A 15745-nucleotide genomic window follows, 5' to 3' on the forward strand; every position below is an offset into this window, starting at 1 on the left:
GCGCATAGACGGCGGTTCTCTGCTTCGGGGAGATCGCGATGTAGTCAGAGAGTAAGTGAGAGATAAGGACAACAGGTGCCAAGGAGAGACCAGGAGAGAGAGACCGGGGGCAGGAGGGTATAATCTTTTTTTTTTTTAATTTTTTTTTTAACGTTTATTCATTTTTGAGAGACAGAGAGAGACAGAGCATGAGCGGGGAAGGGGCAGAGAGAGGGAGACACAGAATCCGAAACAGGCTCCAGGCTCTGAGCCGTCCGCACAGAGCCCGACGCGGGGCTCCAACTCACGAACTGCGAGATCCGTGACCTGAGCCAAAGTCAGACGCCCAACCGACTGAGCCACCCAGGCGCCCCGGGGGGGGGGTGCGTGTGTGATCTTAACGCCCCCCCCCTTTCTAGTACAGGGAGCACAGGGGTGGGGAGGAGTCAAGGAGACAGCACTGACTCTCGCAGGATTGCACGAGTCCCCTTAACATAGCAAGTGGTCGGTGCCTCCTGGTGACTTCGTGAAATCGTTGTGAAACTGGGTGGCGCTTGCCACCCCAGGTGGGAGATGGGACCCTCGAGGTGAGGCCTGATTGTGTCTCGTTCAGTGCAGTGCTCCTGGTGCCTGGCCAGGCGTCTGCCATTCAGTCGGCACTTGGAACATTCCTGTGAATTAATTATGGGCAAACGCACTGGAAGCCCAGAAGAATGTGTTCAGCTCTGCTCCAGGAGAGTCAGGAAAGGGTCTTCCAGGGTTGAGGACATTCAACATTGGGCTCTGAGGGATGAGTAGGAGTTTGCCGGGTAGATCAGTGGGAAAGGGGAATGTTTCATGCCGCCTGCCACGGTGAGATGCTTGAAACTGTATCGAGGCTAATCTCAGCCTCCAGGGCTCACGCTCTCCAGCTCAGGCAGGAGGCCACCGGGAGTGGAAAAGAATAGCGGCAACTGAAATGACGGTAGGTGTGTGGAGAAGGGAGAGCAATCCCTGAAGGCTTCCTGGAGGAGGGGAGACCCTGGCCAGATCTTGAAGAACTATTAAGGATTAGGAGGAGTAAGGACATCCCTGGAAGAAGACGCAATGTGGGCAGAGCGTGAGGCACAAATGGTGTATCTGGGAGCCCCCGAGGGGGCCCTCACTGCAGGGGAGGGTTTGTGCAAGGAGGGAGAGAGACCCCTCTCAGGTTTGACACCTCCTTGCTCTTTGCTGGCCCAGCGGGATGGCTCATTTAGGACTTTGGTTCTGGGACCACAAAGAGATCTCCAACCTGTCGTCTGGGCTGATCTCCACTTTGTCCCACAGCGTCATAGGAACGGACCTGTCATCTTGCCGGGCGGGAGGGGGGAGGCCGGGAGGCTGGGGACCCTGGGCACGGGGTTGGCGGGGGGGAGGGTGGTCTTCAGCCTTGACCCCGGACCCTCGAGGACCGGGGGGGGGGGGCAGGTCAGGGTGAGGAACGGCCGGGTGTCCCGTAGGGTGCTGAAACCCGCTCTGGAGAGTTAAATAGAGCCCTTGTTAAAATTAAACCAGGGGCGCCTGTGTGGCTCGGTCGGAAAAGCGTCCGACTCTCGGTTTCGGCTCAGGTCACGATCTCGCGTTTCGGGCGTTCAAGCCCCACGTCGGGCTCCACGCCGACAGCGCAGAGCCCACTTGGGATTCTCTCTTCCCCTCCCTCTCTGCCCCCCCCCACCCTCCCTGCTCTCTCTGCCTCTCTCACAGTGAATAAACTTGAAAAATTAAAAAAAAAAAATCAAAGCATAGAGCCACTGCCCAGCTCCTCGCAAGGCGCCCGCCCTCGAGGTGGCCTCACAGGGCACCTGCCGAGGCTGGTTGTAGGGCCTGGGCCAGCACGTGGCTGCCCCTTCTCCCTTTCTCGAGGCCCAGCCCTGGGCAGAGAGGGCAGAGCGGGCCCAGCGCACTTCCTGTTCGCTGTGTCCACCTGCCTTCCTGCCTGAGGACTTAGAGACACGGCAGAGAGGGAGGCACGGCCTTTCGTCCCCAAGGAGGCCACTGGGGGGCTCGTCGTGAGAAAGAGGGTCCCCCCTCTGAGCCTCGGCCTCCCCGCCTACAGCGTGGGGGGGCGGGCAGCACCGGCTTTGCCCCTCCTCTTCATGTGCACTATTAAACACAAAACCAGACCACGGGGCGCCTGGGGGGCCCCGTCGGTTAAGCGCCCGACTTCGGCTCCGGTCATGATCTCGCGGTTCGTGAGTTCGAGCCCCGCGTCGAGCTCTGTGCCGACAGCTCAGAACCTGGAGCGTGTTTCAGATTCTGTGTCTCCCTCTCTCTCCGCCCCTCCCTGCCCCCCGTCTCTCGAAAATAAACATTCACAAAATTAAAAAAATAATAATACACATAAAACCGGATCAGACAGGCAACATGGCACCAAATGTTTGCCAGGCTGGATAAAACGGAGGCAAGATGTTTGTAAATAGCCCGGCGGCCTGCTTTGGGGCGCTCGGCCCATTCGGTGGAGCGGGCGTTCGATGGAACAGTGCTTTGCTGAGCCCTCGCTATGTGTCAGGACAAGCACTCGCCACCTGTTAAGTCTCAGGAGCCTCCCAACTTTTACCGGGTGGGACCCTCTGCAGCCACCATGTCACCGGGGACCGGGTGGCCCCAGTTCTCCGCGTGTCGCCATGGCTGAGTCTGGCTCGTCCCCCAAGCTCCCGTCCAGGGCAGCTGGAGGTCGCTGGGCAGTTCCCACCCTGCCCGGGGGCGCCTGCCTGGCGGAGGGGGCGCTGAGGGGGTGCGGCAGGAGGAAGGGCTGCCTCCCCAAGGTGGCCCCCCTCCCCCTTGTGATTTCGGTGACCTCCCGAGTCTTTTCTCGCGTCTTATTGTTGCTTATTTATTTTTTTGCAAAGTTAGCACGATTAGGAGAGGCAGAAGGGCTCTCGGATACGACCGTACCTCCCTGGCTGGGGGACACGCTCAGCCGACACCCAGGACGGGCCAAGATGCTGGGGGTTCCCACCAGGGGAGCAGATGGGACTCAAAGACAGACCCAGCTTCCTCATCCTGGGGTGGGACACCTCTGAAGAACAGTCAGGCTGTTCCGGCCAGGGACGGGCGAAGTGGTCATTACACCGTCGGAGTCCCGGGGACTCCCCTCACTCCTCGGAAGATGTGAGCTCGCACCCCCCGCGGGACCCCATCATCAGGACCTCTAAGGCGCCTCCGTGCAGAGGAGCGAGGGCTGCTCGGGGGCCCTGGGGTGTTCACGGCCAAGGCCCCGTGGGTCCTACCTGGGGGCGGGAGAGGGGAAGTGACGTGCCGAGGGGAACAACCCCACGGTTGGCCGTAGCCCGGTGTCCCGCACGTCACGGGCACGCGGAAACCTCTTCAGAATGGAGGATGGCGGGGGTGGCGATGAGCTGGCCGAGTCACTTTCTCCTCCCTGCAGCCGGCTTCCCCGTCTGAGGTTCCAGGCCTGAAATCAGTCCCAGGCGGAAGTGACCAAGGGAAGAAGCATCGAGGGCAACCGGGTGGTTATCATCGGGGAGCGTGCCCGCGGGAGGGAGGTGAGAAAGCAGAGGAAGACTGCCTCACGGTCCGCAGCAGCGCCAGTCAAGGCGGCCAGAGCTGGAAAGGTCCGGAAACTCAGAAGGAAAAAAAATGAAAGACGACCAATCCGTGCGGTGGAATATTATTCAGCCATAGAAACAGGAGTGGGGTCGTCCCACTTGCTACCGGAGGGATGAACCCTGAAAACATTATGCTAAGCGGAAAAAGGCGGCCACAGAAGGCCACGTCCTGTAGGATCTCTTTGCGTCGACTTTCCGGAATAGGCAAGCCCCTAGACATGGACGGTACATTAGAGGTGCCGGGCGCTGGCGGGGAGGGAACGGAGCAGAATTTCCGTGTGGGTGATGGACAAGCGCACCCACACCGGGTCGTTGTGGTCTTAGCTCTCGGTCTTCTCCTCGGAAGGCGGTTCCCCTAAGTGCTTTCATATCACCTCAACTTCTCCCTAGCATTCAGCCCCTTTAATATGATGTGCATGCATTTTTTTTTTAAATGTGGCTTTAGTTTTTCATTACTCGATTTTGCAGATGGCAGGAAAAAAAAAAAGGCAATATGTTTGCGGTCTCTGTGTGACGTCTGGTTTGGTGTTTGCCCCTTGTCCTGGAGCTGAGCCCCGTGAAGGGAGGGATGTCTTCTGGCCCAGCCCAGCATTGTTTGGAGCCAGCCCGCCTGGCACGTAGTCGGCCTGGGAACTATGAATGTACCACGAAGGGAATGGATAAGTTACGTTAAAACCTTCCACAACAGGATGGAAGGGGATAGAAAGTTCCAGAAGACTTCCTGGTGTGCCGCAGGGCCCGGGGGCCCCCGGCTAAAGGAGTCGGTCGAGTTTGCCGGCAACATGCGCTGCGATGAGGTCATCGCTGGTGTGAGATCTGGGACTTTGCGTGCCTCTCTGAGGAAGCCCCTTAGCGATGCACCCAGTTCTGCTCCCAGAGCCCAGCGCTGAGGTCCCAGGGCGTCAGGAAACGGCATTCATCAACGCGCACTGAGCTGTAAGCCCCTGTTCCAGGGACAGACGTGTTTTTAGACTTTTTGACGTCCAAATTCCAGAGGAAGGGCAAGTGACGCTTAGAGGAGAATTGGCTTTCTTCCGGCAAATCAGGCCTGGGGCGCACGTTTATTGGTCTGACCGTTAAGTCGCCGGAACATTCCAAAGAAGGGTAAAGCCCTTGCACGCGGAATGAAGTGGGTGGAGAACACAGAGGGAGGGATGTGGGTAAATTGGGGCAGCTTTGGAGATTGGATTCTTTCTCCTTAAATGGAAACGGTTCAAGATCGTTTCCTGATTCTACAAGTAATGTTTACTGTAGAAGAAATCCAGACGCTACCGAAAGTGACAACCGCGTAAAAAAGCTCGAATTCTCCCTCCAGGGCGTAAGCCCCGTCGGCATTTTGGTGTGTGTGTGCCCCGGCAATCCCGTGAAGACAGGTGTACTCACATTTTTTTTTTTTCTCTTCATGGTGTTTGTTCACAGTGTGTAAAAGATGTTTTATGGAGATGAAATTCACGTCACGTGAAACGAACCATTTTTTTTTGTTTTGTTTTAACGTTTATTTTTTTTGAGACAGAGAGAGACAGAGCATGAATGGGGGAGGGGCAGAGAGAGAGGGAGACACAGAACCAGAAGCAGGCTCCAGGCTCCGAGCCATCAGCCCAGAGCCCGACGCGGAGCTCGAACTCCCGGACCGTGAGATCGTGACCTGAGCCGAGATCAAGAGTCGGACGCTTAACCGGCTGAGCCACCCGGGCGCCCCCTGTGTCCTCTTTTCAAAGGCCTCTGTTGTGTTCCGCGGTACAGATGTGCCATTCTGTCTTCATCCGGCCTCCTCTGGTTGGACACGAGGCTGCTGGCTTCAGGAGAATCCACACTTGAACTTGAAGAATGGCGCTTTCCACCGAAAGGGGCCAGAATCGGTATTTCCTTAACCCGCTTCCTGGGGGCACCGGCAGTAGAATGGCCCCGCAGATCCCCAGGGGCCTCCAGAACCCTCTCCCAGAGGAGTGAAAAAAACCATAAGCACCTCGTGGGAAATCTTAAGGGGGAGGCATTTTTATCCGAGTAGGGCACACCGCCCTGGAGAGTTCTTGTCTGGGCCGTTCCATAAATGTGCGTCCAGCAGCTGTTTGGAAAGACTTGCAATACAGCCCCTTCGCAGGCCTGGAAATTAAAGCTGGAAATCACGGGTTGCCCTGGGGTTTTCGCGAAGGATGTTGTCGTTCTGGGGTGAGCCGCCTCGTCTGTCCGCCCGATTTGACGTGCCATTATTTTCTTTTCGGCCGAGGGGCGCTGGAGGGCCCGGGCTGACTGGGGTTGCGAAGGGTGGAGCCTGGGACGAGTTCTCTCCAGAATCTGTGCCCGGGGGAGGCGGTTCTCTGACTGTGTCCTGAGCTGGGGCTGGCGCACCGGCGGCGGCGGGCAGGGGTGGGGACGTGGGACGGGGAGGCGGGGAAGCCCCAGATTCAGACAGACCCGACAACAAGAACAGGAAGCCTAATTCCAAGAGGCTGGAAGGTGCCTGCGCGACCTCGTCGGCTCCTGCCACAAACGCCCGCGGCACAAGTGCCTCCTGCGCCCATTTTGCGGAGGAGGAAAACAGAGGCCGAAATAAGTCCGTGGCTTTCCTGCGTGATCACAGAGCTACAGGATTCAAACCCAGACTTGTCTAGTGCCTTAGATCCCTGCCGAACTCAGCCTGAACAGTTTACGAGGTCACGGGCCTTAGCCCCATCCATCTTGCTACGCTCAAAAGCCAGACACAGCGCCTAAGTTCTTGCCCCAAAGAAAGAGCAGCAGTCCTCTGGGGAAAGTTCTGAGCGGAGGGAACAGTGTGTGGAAGGCTTCAAGGCAAGGAGGAGGAAGGCGTCTGAGCAAACCTTCAGAAATTGAGGCTGCTGATTCTAGATGTATAATTTGGATCCATTACTGGGGCCTCTGGAGAGAGAAGTGTAGACTTGGGCTCATGACCCTTCTCGGCCTGTGGCCTTGGGCACACCTCTCATTCTGCAGGTCTCAGGGGCCTCATCTTTAGTGGGGATAACAATAGAACGCCCCCCGCTGGCCTCATGCGACCAGAGCAGGTGCTGAGGCTTGCTAAGAGGTGCCGAGTTGGAGGGGGGCCCCTGTTCGGGGAGACCTGGGGGAAGTGAGCGCGGGGCCAGGCTGGCGTCTCAGGTGGGAGACACAGCCCGTGCAAAGGCCCGGAGGTAGGACCGCTCCGGGGACCTCAGAGAAGCCGAGTCGGCTGAACAGGGATGCGCAAGGGAGGGGTGAGTCTGGGAGGCAGAGGGGCTGGGGGCGGGCACCAGCCAGCTTTGGCTGACCTTTACCCCTTTGTCCTCCACGGGAGGGGGCCCCACTGAGGGTGATGTATTTCTCTCTCGGATAAAAGTTCTCTCCCAGAGCTCCTAAAATTCACGCTTTTTCAGGACCCTCTTCAGGCATCACCTTGCATGATATGAAATATTTTCCAAAACATTTAATCCTTTAATCTGGGCCCCTCGGTGACATCGGTTCTGTTATCACCCACGACCATCTGTTGTTTCGGCCGCACCGTAAATAACTCGGGAGATTTGACTTCTAAGGCGCTTATCCCTTTTGTCCTCTCCAAATTCTGGGAGACGACGTCTGAAGGTCCCTCAGAAAGCAGGGGCACATCTAAAATTGATCTCTCTGCACACCCCTGCTGGGCTGCCATTAGGAAGTCACCAGACTGGGAGGCAGGGGCTGGGGTGGCGGTGGGGGGGACACAGGGTTTCACTTGTGATCCGCAGGCTGCAGTCAGTCCCCTAAATGAGGCCTTGAGTCCGAACGGGCCATGCGGAAGCCCCCCGCCCCCCACCCCGGCCTCCCGACCACGCGCGGGCCTTTCCTCATCACCCTCCCAAGGAGGCCGGGCCGGCTGCCACCTTGCATTAGGATCACAGTGGTCGGGCCCCAACGGGAGTCCAATTTTGTTCATTCTGAGGAAAACGAAGTAAGAGCTAACGGCGAGGGGTTGAAAATTATTCACGATGATACAGGACTTACGGGGACCGGCCTGAGCAGGGGGTGGTGAAAAGGCTGAACCAGTTTGCGAGTCCATGCTCCGGTCTCCCCTTTGTTTTGGGGGGAGAACCACCAGTCTTCTGCAGCCTTTGTTTCCTTATATGCCAAATGTTGGCTTCATTCTTACATTTCACGAATTAAATGGCAAACATATATATATAGGAGAAAAGAGGACTTCTCGGCGAAGCTGGGGAGGGGCCGGGAGCCCCATCCTCCCCAGGCTGCCCCTGCCTCACTTGGACCCTGCTTTCTTCTCCCTCTTGCCCTCCCTCTAAGCCCCACGGGTGCCCTGGGACGTAGTTTGAAAACCGCTGGTCCTTGGGATGACACTTCCAAAATGCACCTGCTCTCGGGACCTATCCTCGGTGACCCGACGCCCCCTACAGGGCATTGGAAGCAGCGCATAGACTTTGCAGCCTCCGCAGTAGCTGGGGCGGGAGGGTGGGGGGCAAGGATGTGGGCACATTTTTGACCTTCTCGCCTTTTTTTTTTTTTAACTCCGTTGAGGTCAGAGGGCATTTGCCATTTTGTTCCTTGCTCTTTATTTTCCCTAACATATCATTAAGTGTTTTTCCTGTCGTTAAACATGCTTTCATGGGGCGCCTGGGTAGCTCCGTCGGTTGAGCGTCCGACTTCGGCTGGGGTCAGGATGTTGCGGTTCGTGAGTTCGAGCCCCGCGTCGGGCTGGGTGCTGGCAGCTCGGAGCCTGGCGCCTGCTTTGGATTCTGTGTCTCCCTCTCTCTCTGCTCCTCCCCTGTTCACTCTCTCTCTCTCTCAAAAATAAGTATTAAAAAAATTAAAAATGCTTTCATATGTACTTCTTTTTCAAATGTTTGCTCGTCTTCTTAAAACTGAAAAAATACTGTGTGCATTTCAAAAATAATATTGAAGCAGGGCAAATGAATACCCAGTGAAGAGACACCCCCTTGGCTGCTTCAGAACTGAATTCTTCTCTCCAAAGGCAGTCTTTGATAACAGTTTCTTGCGTATTCTTGTGTATCCTTCCAAAAATGTTCTGGGCAGGCATATACATATTACATGAGTGTGCATATGTGTATTTTAAAACGTAGGCGTGTAGCATACAAACTGTTCTGCACCTTAATTCTTTAATGTTTATTTATTTTTGAAGGGGGAGGGGCAGAGAGAGAGGGAGACACAGAATCCGAAGCAGGCGCCAGGCCCCGAGCTAGCTGCCCCACGCGCGGGGCTCGAACCCACAAACCATGAGATCCCGACCTGAGCTCAACCGACTGCGCCACCCAGGAGCCCCCGGCACCTCCATATTCTTCACCAACCACCATATCTTGGCGATCTTTCATCAGTGGGTTAAAGGCAGATTTAATGGCCACACACTACTCCAGTCCGCAGACAAGCATTATTTGCTTGTACAAGGGGGCAGGGTTTTGAAGTATGGATACATTTGCAGGGGAGCGGAGGCCAGGGGCAAGTAGGAATTTAGATGTTTAGACGGCAGGAGCAGTTGAGGAAGGGGCCAAGAGGTGGGGGAAGCCTGGGTGGTTTTTCCCAATGAACCCATTCTGTGTGTGTGTGTGTGTGTGTGTGTGTGTGTGTGTGTGTAGGGGCGTGTAAGGCATGCCGTCCGCATTGCCCACTTTCAAATCCGGAAGCAAAACAGTGTTCCCAGCATGGATGGGGGCTGGTGTGGGTTGCCTGGGGTGACAAAGCCTCCCAGCCTCACCTCTAAAGTGCTTATTTTATTGGTCATGTGCCCATATTTCCTATATGGTAAGTACGGTATCTTATTTTTAACTTTCTATTGAAACATAATACTGAAAAGTGGGAAAATCACGTGTCCAGCTTCACACCGTGAACACACCGTGTAACCAGCACCCAGATCAGGAAGCAGAACAGGGCGGCCGGGGCCCCTCCTGGTCCCCACCCACGGTGGGGGGGGGCACTCTGCTGACTTCTCACACCAGACATCACCATTGTCTGGCTTTGAACTAAAAGGATCAAAGGAACCACACTGTGTGTTCTCTTTGGAGCTGGCTTTTTTCCCCCCTCCGGTTCAGTATTGTGTTTGTGAGATTTCTCCAAGTTGTGTGGGTTTATCCGTTTTCGGTGTGGGTTGTAAATCCTCAGAGCTCTGCGTAAACATATGGGTTGCAAGAGAGATATATGTAGAAATCTATGGGTGTATGTATCTATGTGTGTATACGCAGACACATGCACACACGCACACGCATGCACGCACATGCATACACGCGGACACGCATGCACACGCTTACACGCGCACACGCATACACGCGCGCACATACACACGTACACGCGCATACACAAGCACACGCGACACGCATGCACGCACGCGCACGCAGATCCGTATCCGGAGCGGGCGCAGGACAGGGTCGCCTCTCCAGGCCGGCTGCCGGCACGCGCCCACCTCCGCTGGGCGGCGACGGGGACCCGGACGCCGGGTCCGCGCCGCTGACGCGCGCTCTCCCCGCAGGCCGAGGAGGCGGGGGGCCCCCGGCAGCCCCGCGCAGACCGCTGCCCGCCGCCGCCGCGCTCGCTGCCCCCGGGCGCCTGCCAGGCCGCGCGCTGCCAGGCCGACTCCGAGTGCCCGCGGCACCGGCGCTGCTGCTACAACGGCTGCGCCTACGCCTGCCTGGAGGCCGTGCCGCCCCCGCCAGGTAGGCGCCGGGGCCCGGGAGTCGGGCGGGGACGGGGGGCGCCTCGGGGAGGGGCGTCGCTTGCGTTCTAGAGGGGCCCGTGGAGCAGGCACCCCGGCGCGTGCGGACACGCCACTGCCCTCGGCGCGCACGGCCTTGGAGAGGCCGGTTCCGGGGACGACGCCCCCTCCTAAGGAGCTGCGGAGGTTTCTCACTAAAACAAAAATACACCTGTCCGGCTCTTCTTACAAACACGGGACCGCAGCCCCTGGGCCACCACCTGCTGGGGCCCCAGGTGCCCCTAGAAGGCAGCGGGCTCTCCGGTTTTCCCCGGACCCCCACCAGACGCACTCACCTTCACCTCCTGATCCCCGCCCTGGGGGTATGGGATGTGGAGACTGACCTCAGCAGTCCGGATGGGGTGTGCCCCAGAGAGGCAGGGGGGATGCAGACTCCTGGGTTCGAGTCCACCGGCTGGCCGGGCAGCCCCTGAAATCCCCCCAGCTGTAAAACGGGACTGAAACGCAGCTCCTGGAGGGCTCTGAACGGGTGGCTGCGGTGGCAGGGAGCAGATCTTTCACAAGGGGGTTGTTAAACCTTAATGACGACTTCTTTGGCAGAAAGAGCCCTCGGGAGCTCGTTGGTCTTTGAAGGGAAGGAGTTTTAGATCCCTTCTGGACAGGTTGGGGGGGTGGGAGGGAGGGAGCTTGCAGGGATACTGAGGAGTGGGTAGGCAGCTGCGTCCCCCCAGCGCGGAGAAAAGGTGTCCCCTAAGTGGGTAGGATGGGGACGCAGTATAGCCTCCTTCCCTCTCTGTTCTCCTTGGGGCTGAGGCTTTCGATGACAGCCTGCCCGTGTGGACTGCCCCTCTCAGGGAGAGGCCTCCGGGTCCCATGGGCCTCAGACTGCCGAAGGCCGCCTGAGAAGGCAGCCCAGCCCTTCCTCCCAAGGCCAAAGCAAGAATGACCACACTTTGTTTTCTTTGGGGTGAGGTCACGGCGATGACAAGGGACTCGGCACCCTTAATTGTGCTCGTAATTACAATCCACCCTGTGTTTAAGCACTGCCTCTTGTCCGGGGACTAGGCTGGCACTCAGGGCCAGGAGAGCTCCTAGAGGGCCCCTTATTAAAAAAAAAGACAATATGGCACTCCCCCCCCCCCCCCCCCGCCAGTGGAAGGAAGCACAAGGAGGTACTTCAAAGAAGATGCCGCTTGCTTTGGCCTGTGACAGCGTGCAGGTGTTCTCGCCTCGCTTGCCACCTACACCAGGTGCTTTTGAGCAGTGCGCAAACTATACAACTGTTCACGACACTCCTGACAGCCTTTCCATACGTTATCCCGTTTAATGCTCACGCGGCCCTGTTTTACAGCTGCAGACACTGAAGCTCAGAGACGCTGAGTTGCTTGCCCAAGATCACACAGCAGGCAACGCTGGGCGTGTCCACTGCCTTACGCCCTGAGTGCAGGGCTGTGGGGCCCCTACTCCAGCATCTGGGCCCGTCTGTGGGAATCTCTCACTGCCTGGAACATCCTTCCGCGGGACACCCACACAGCTCCTTCCGATCTTTGTCCGGAGGTGGTCATTTTTCAGGGAACATCTCTCTCTCGAAATGGCAAGCCCTCCTCCAGCCATTCCTCGCCCTCCTTTCTCTGCTTAATTTTTCTTTATAGCACAGTCTGGAACACCGTGTTTTATTCACTCATTGACTGTTCTCCCCACTTGAAGGTCAGCCGCATAAGGCAGAGATCGGTCTGTTTCCTTCACTGCCGGACGTCCCCCATCTAGACTAGACTCTAGGCATCTGAAAAGTACTCAGTGGAAATTAAAAGAATCAACCCATCAGCGAGTGACTAGCTTTCACTGGCCAGGCAGAGCGGTCCAATTGTTCGTTGGTCGCAACGACCAGCAGCTGACCCGTTGAGGCAGGGACTGTCTCCAGTCTGCCATGGCCCTACCCGGCCGACTTTTTTACTTGTGTTACCTACCTGCACCCTGGAGGCATTTGGGCGCTCCACCCCTGCTTTGGGATTTTGAACACTTTACAGCCCTACGCGTGGGTTGGTCCTCTTGTTAAACATGTATTGGTCACAGAGCTGGCTACGAGGCTATGACAGAAAGACCCATAAGCCCAGGAGCCCAACCTATTTACTCCTCCTTTGGTTAATAGGCCCGAGGAGATGGGTGGTCCATGGCAGGTAGGTGGCCCCGGTCCAGTCATCCAGGGACCCAGGTTCCTTCCACTTGTTGCTCTGCAAGGTCAGAGTGGCTCCCAGGCTGCAGGCAGAGGGACAGCACGGAGCAAACAGGCACCAAAGCCCGGGCGAGAACAGAAACTTGCGTCATCGCCTCTGCTGACATCCTATTGGCCAGAACTCAGTCACGTGGCCACACCTAGCTGCAAGGAACGCTGGGAGATGTAGTCTCCAGCTCGGCCCCAGTGCCTAGGCGAAACTCAAAGTTCTGTTACTGAAAAAACTGGGGGAATGTGCGGCAGGGAGCCTCTGTGTTTCATCGTGAAATGTAGGCTCCCCCCCCTCGCCCCGTTCCCAGAGGCTGGGGCGTTTCTCAGCTGCCTGGGGTGGGGCTCAATGTAACCATGTATCGTTTTGTTAGTTTTAGACTGGCTAGTGCAGCCGAAACCTCGATGGCTTGGTGGCAACGGCTGGCTCCTGGATGGCCCTGAGGAGGTGTTGCAAGGTGCCTACGGGGAGAAGCCCACCCCGGCGTCAGAGTCAGGATCCCTCCTTATTAGGCTGTCTCTGCTGCGGCAGGCTGCCTGCCCTCCAGTACCTCAAATACTCGACCTAGAACGGTGGCGACTGGGGCTTGGCCAGACTCTCAGAAAACGCAGAACCGTATAGGGCTCGACTTTCCCTAGGACTGGGGGCCTCCACCTCCCTGGGTGGAGACTTGAGAGGGAGGGGGTGGGGGTGGCTTTCAGATCCCGCAAATCATAATAAGGGGTCCACGGCTCCGTGGTGACGACGACTCCTCCGGGTGGGTGGGGAGCAGGCAGGCAGGCCCGGGGTCCCCAAAACTGGAGGGTGGGAGTGTGTGCACGTGTGTCGGTGCGGCTGTGCCTGTGACGCTGCACGCATGCGTGTGCGCGACTGCGTCGGTGAGGCGGTGCGGCACCCGTGTGGCTGGCCTTGCGCTGCGTCTGGATGTTTGCGCGTCTGTGTGGATGCAAATGTGTGTGACCGTAGGTGTGAGTGTGTGTGTGTGTGTGTGTGTGTGTGTGTGTGTGTGTGTGTGTGAGAAGAGCCATGGGTGGCAAAAATATGTGTGTGTCCGGAGTTGTGTATGAACGCGTGTGTATGCCTGTGGTTGTAGATGTGAGCGCACGTATGCGTGTGTCAGGATTTGTGTGTGTGCACGTGTGTGCATGTGTGAGTGCGTGCGTGTGTCAGGCCTTTTTGGATGAAGTGTGAGCCTCTGTGTAGGTGAACGTGTGTGTACGTGTGTCACGATGCACATTAGGGTGTTTGGGATCACGTGACTTTGGACTGTGCTTGGTGTGTGCGCACGTGCCTATGTGCGTGTGCCCGAAGGTGCCACGGTGAGCGAGACGCAAGGCACAGCCCGGGATCTGGGGGCAGATGGTCCCCTGCGTCCACCCAGCACGCGGCCTGTGTCCCTCCCACAGCCGAGGCCTGCAGCACCACGGAGGACGGGGCGGAGCCCCTCCTCTGCCCCTCGGGCTACGACTGCCACATCCTGAGCCCCGGCGATGTGGCCGAGGGCATCCCCAACCGCGGGCAGTGTGTCAAGCAGCGCCGGCAGGCAGGTGAGTGTGGGCGCCCAAGCCGTGCTCTTGGCGCCTGCCCCACCCTCCCTGTAACGCCCCGGGGGGAGGGGGGGAGGACTGTCCCAGAGAAAACCACCAGGGCCCCCCAAGCCTGGCCGAGAGCTCCTCCTGTCCTGCCTCCCCTCTTCTGAGTCGTCTCTCCCTGCAGGGGTCACAGGCCTTGGAGCCCTGCCACCTCCTAGCTGGGAACGGGTGCTTCAAATCTCTGAGCCTCAGTTTCCTCATCTGTAAAATGGGCTGATAATATGCTACCCCATGCTCTGTCATCTGTGTCATAGAAGAGGGAGAACTCGAGGTCGGAAGCTTCTCTACACCGTCTGCACCGTAGAGGGGGAATTCTGAGCCTGTCCTCGGGCTGCAGAGCCCGTGTGGGGTGCGTGTGCACGTGCGTGTGTTCTCCCCGCCCCCAGGGATGGTCGGAGCCTTCCGGATAGAAATGTTAGTGAAATTCCTCTTAGCCTCGTTCCGAGGGGGCTGTCGGTTAGCAGTAATTGTTGGTGATTACGTGGGAGTTTGGAAATGTCTCGATCTCCAACGGTGACCTTTGGAGCAGGAGCCTCGGGGAGGAGTGGGGGCACTGTGTCCCAGGATAACCAGAAAAAAGCCGCGTATTTAAGATTTATCTTTTTAAGCTACATATTTGAAATGATTTGAGACTTCAAGGCAGTAGTGCCTTGACCCCTCCATCCCGGTGACCCATTATGGTCTCTCTCTTCCCTCTCCAGCCCCTGCTGTCTCTCCTGGGGGACTCTCTGAGAGTAGGTTGCAGATCTCATGCCTACACCCAAGATGCGAGGCTCCTCTGAGAGCCAGCTTCTCGGGCGTGCCGGTGACCGTTCGGGTTTTACGGTCCATCTGCCTGGAGCCCGACATCTGAGGGGTTCATGTCTTAAGAGGAACGTGAACGTCAACACAGGCAGGAAAGCTGACTCTTCGGAGAGCAGGGTCTGGGGAGTCAGTGCATTTCTCTGGGATGGGTGTGAGGTCACTCCGAGGCTGAGCGTCCCGTGTCCCCCAGGCTTGCCTCTGGCAAGGCGACCCTGCCGGTGCTGCGTGAGGACAGGGGATCGTCGTGCAGCCGCGAGCAGGGTTTGATCTAGTCTGTAAAAGTGACATGACGGTGCGTGGAGGGTGTTCAGCTCCAAACATACCTCTCTCTCCTCCCTGTGGTGTGGCGGGCCAACACTTGTCCCCAAGGAGGAGGAAGGCCCAAGAACGCTTCATCGCCGCCAGCCTGGAAAAACCCTGCCATTTGCTTCAGAAAATAGTTTTTGCCCTGGTTGCTGATAAGCTATCAGCGCGAGGGTGTGGATCGGCTCCTCGGGGTTCTGGCGCCCTGTGTGATAAATGTCAGTGCTGGCCCTGAACACCCTGACGCTTTTTAGGACGGCCACAAAACAAGGAAACCAAATGTCTCACTGTTGCCCAAGGGTGATCTTTAAAATGGAGACGAAATTGGCGAAGCAGTATGTTAGTTTCCAGTGTGTGAATGTGCTTTGTTGACAGTGCTGATGCCCTGAGGAGGGGGGGAGCTCACCCATGGCGGCGTTGCCCAGAGAAACTTCTGCGGGACCTGGCCAGACGTCCTTGGCACAGATGTTTCCCCACAGTGATAGGCTGGCGACGACGGAGGGGGCGGTGGGGTCGATGACCATCAACAGTGGGAATCCTCAGTAATTCGAGACGTCTGAAGTTCCGGAGTCAACCGCTTTTTAAAGTTCTTTTATTTTAAAATTCTTTTATTTT

General features: G+C 57.4%; 1 protein-coding gene across 2 annotated transcripts in view; it reads left to right on the forward strand.

Annotated features, from left to right (window-relative positions):
• The window catches only part of WFDC1 (WAP four-disulfide core domain 1), a 46212-nt gene that overhangs the window by 25491 nt on the left and 4976 nt on the right, over positions 1-15745 (forward strand). For both annotated transcript variants that reach the window (XM_045045947.1, XM_023245048.2), the window contains 3 exons: positions 10027-10210; positions 12805-12888; positions 13838-13978. In XM_045045947.1, coding sequence (XP_044901882.1) covers positions 10027-10210; positions 12805-12888; positions 13838-13978 — 409 coding nt within the window. The remainder of the gene's footprint in view (positions 1-10026; positions 10211-12804; positions 12889-13837; positions 13979-15745) is intronic.

The sequence above is a fragment of the Felis catus genome, chromosome E2 (genome assembly GCF_018350175.1).
Source record: "Felis catus isolate Fca126 chromosome E2, F.catus_Fca126_mat1.0, whole genome shotgun sequence".
NCBI lineage: Eukaryota > Metazoa > Chordata > Mammalia > Carnivora > Felidae > Felis > Felis catus.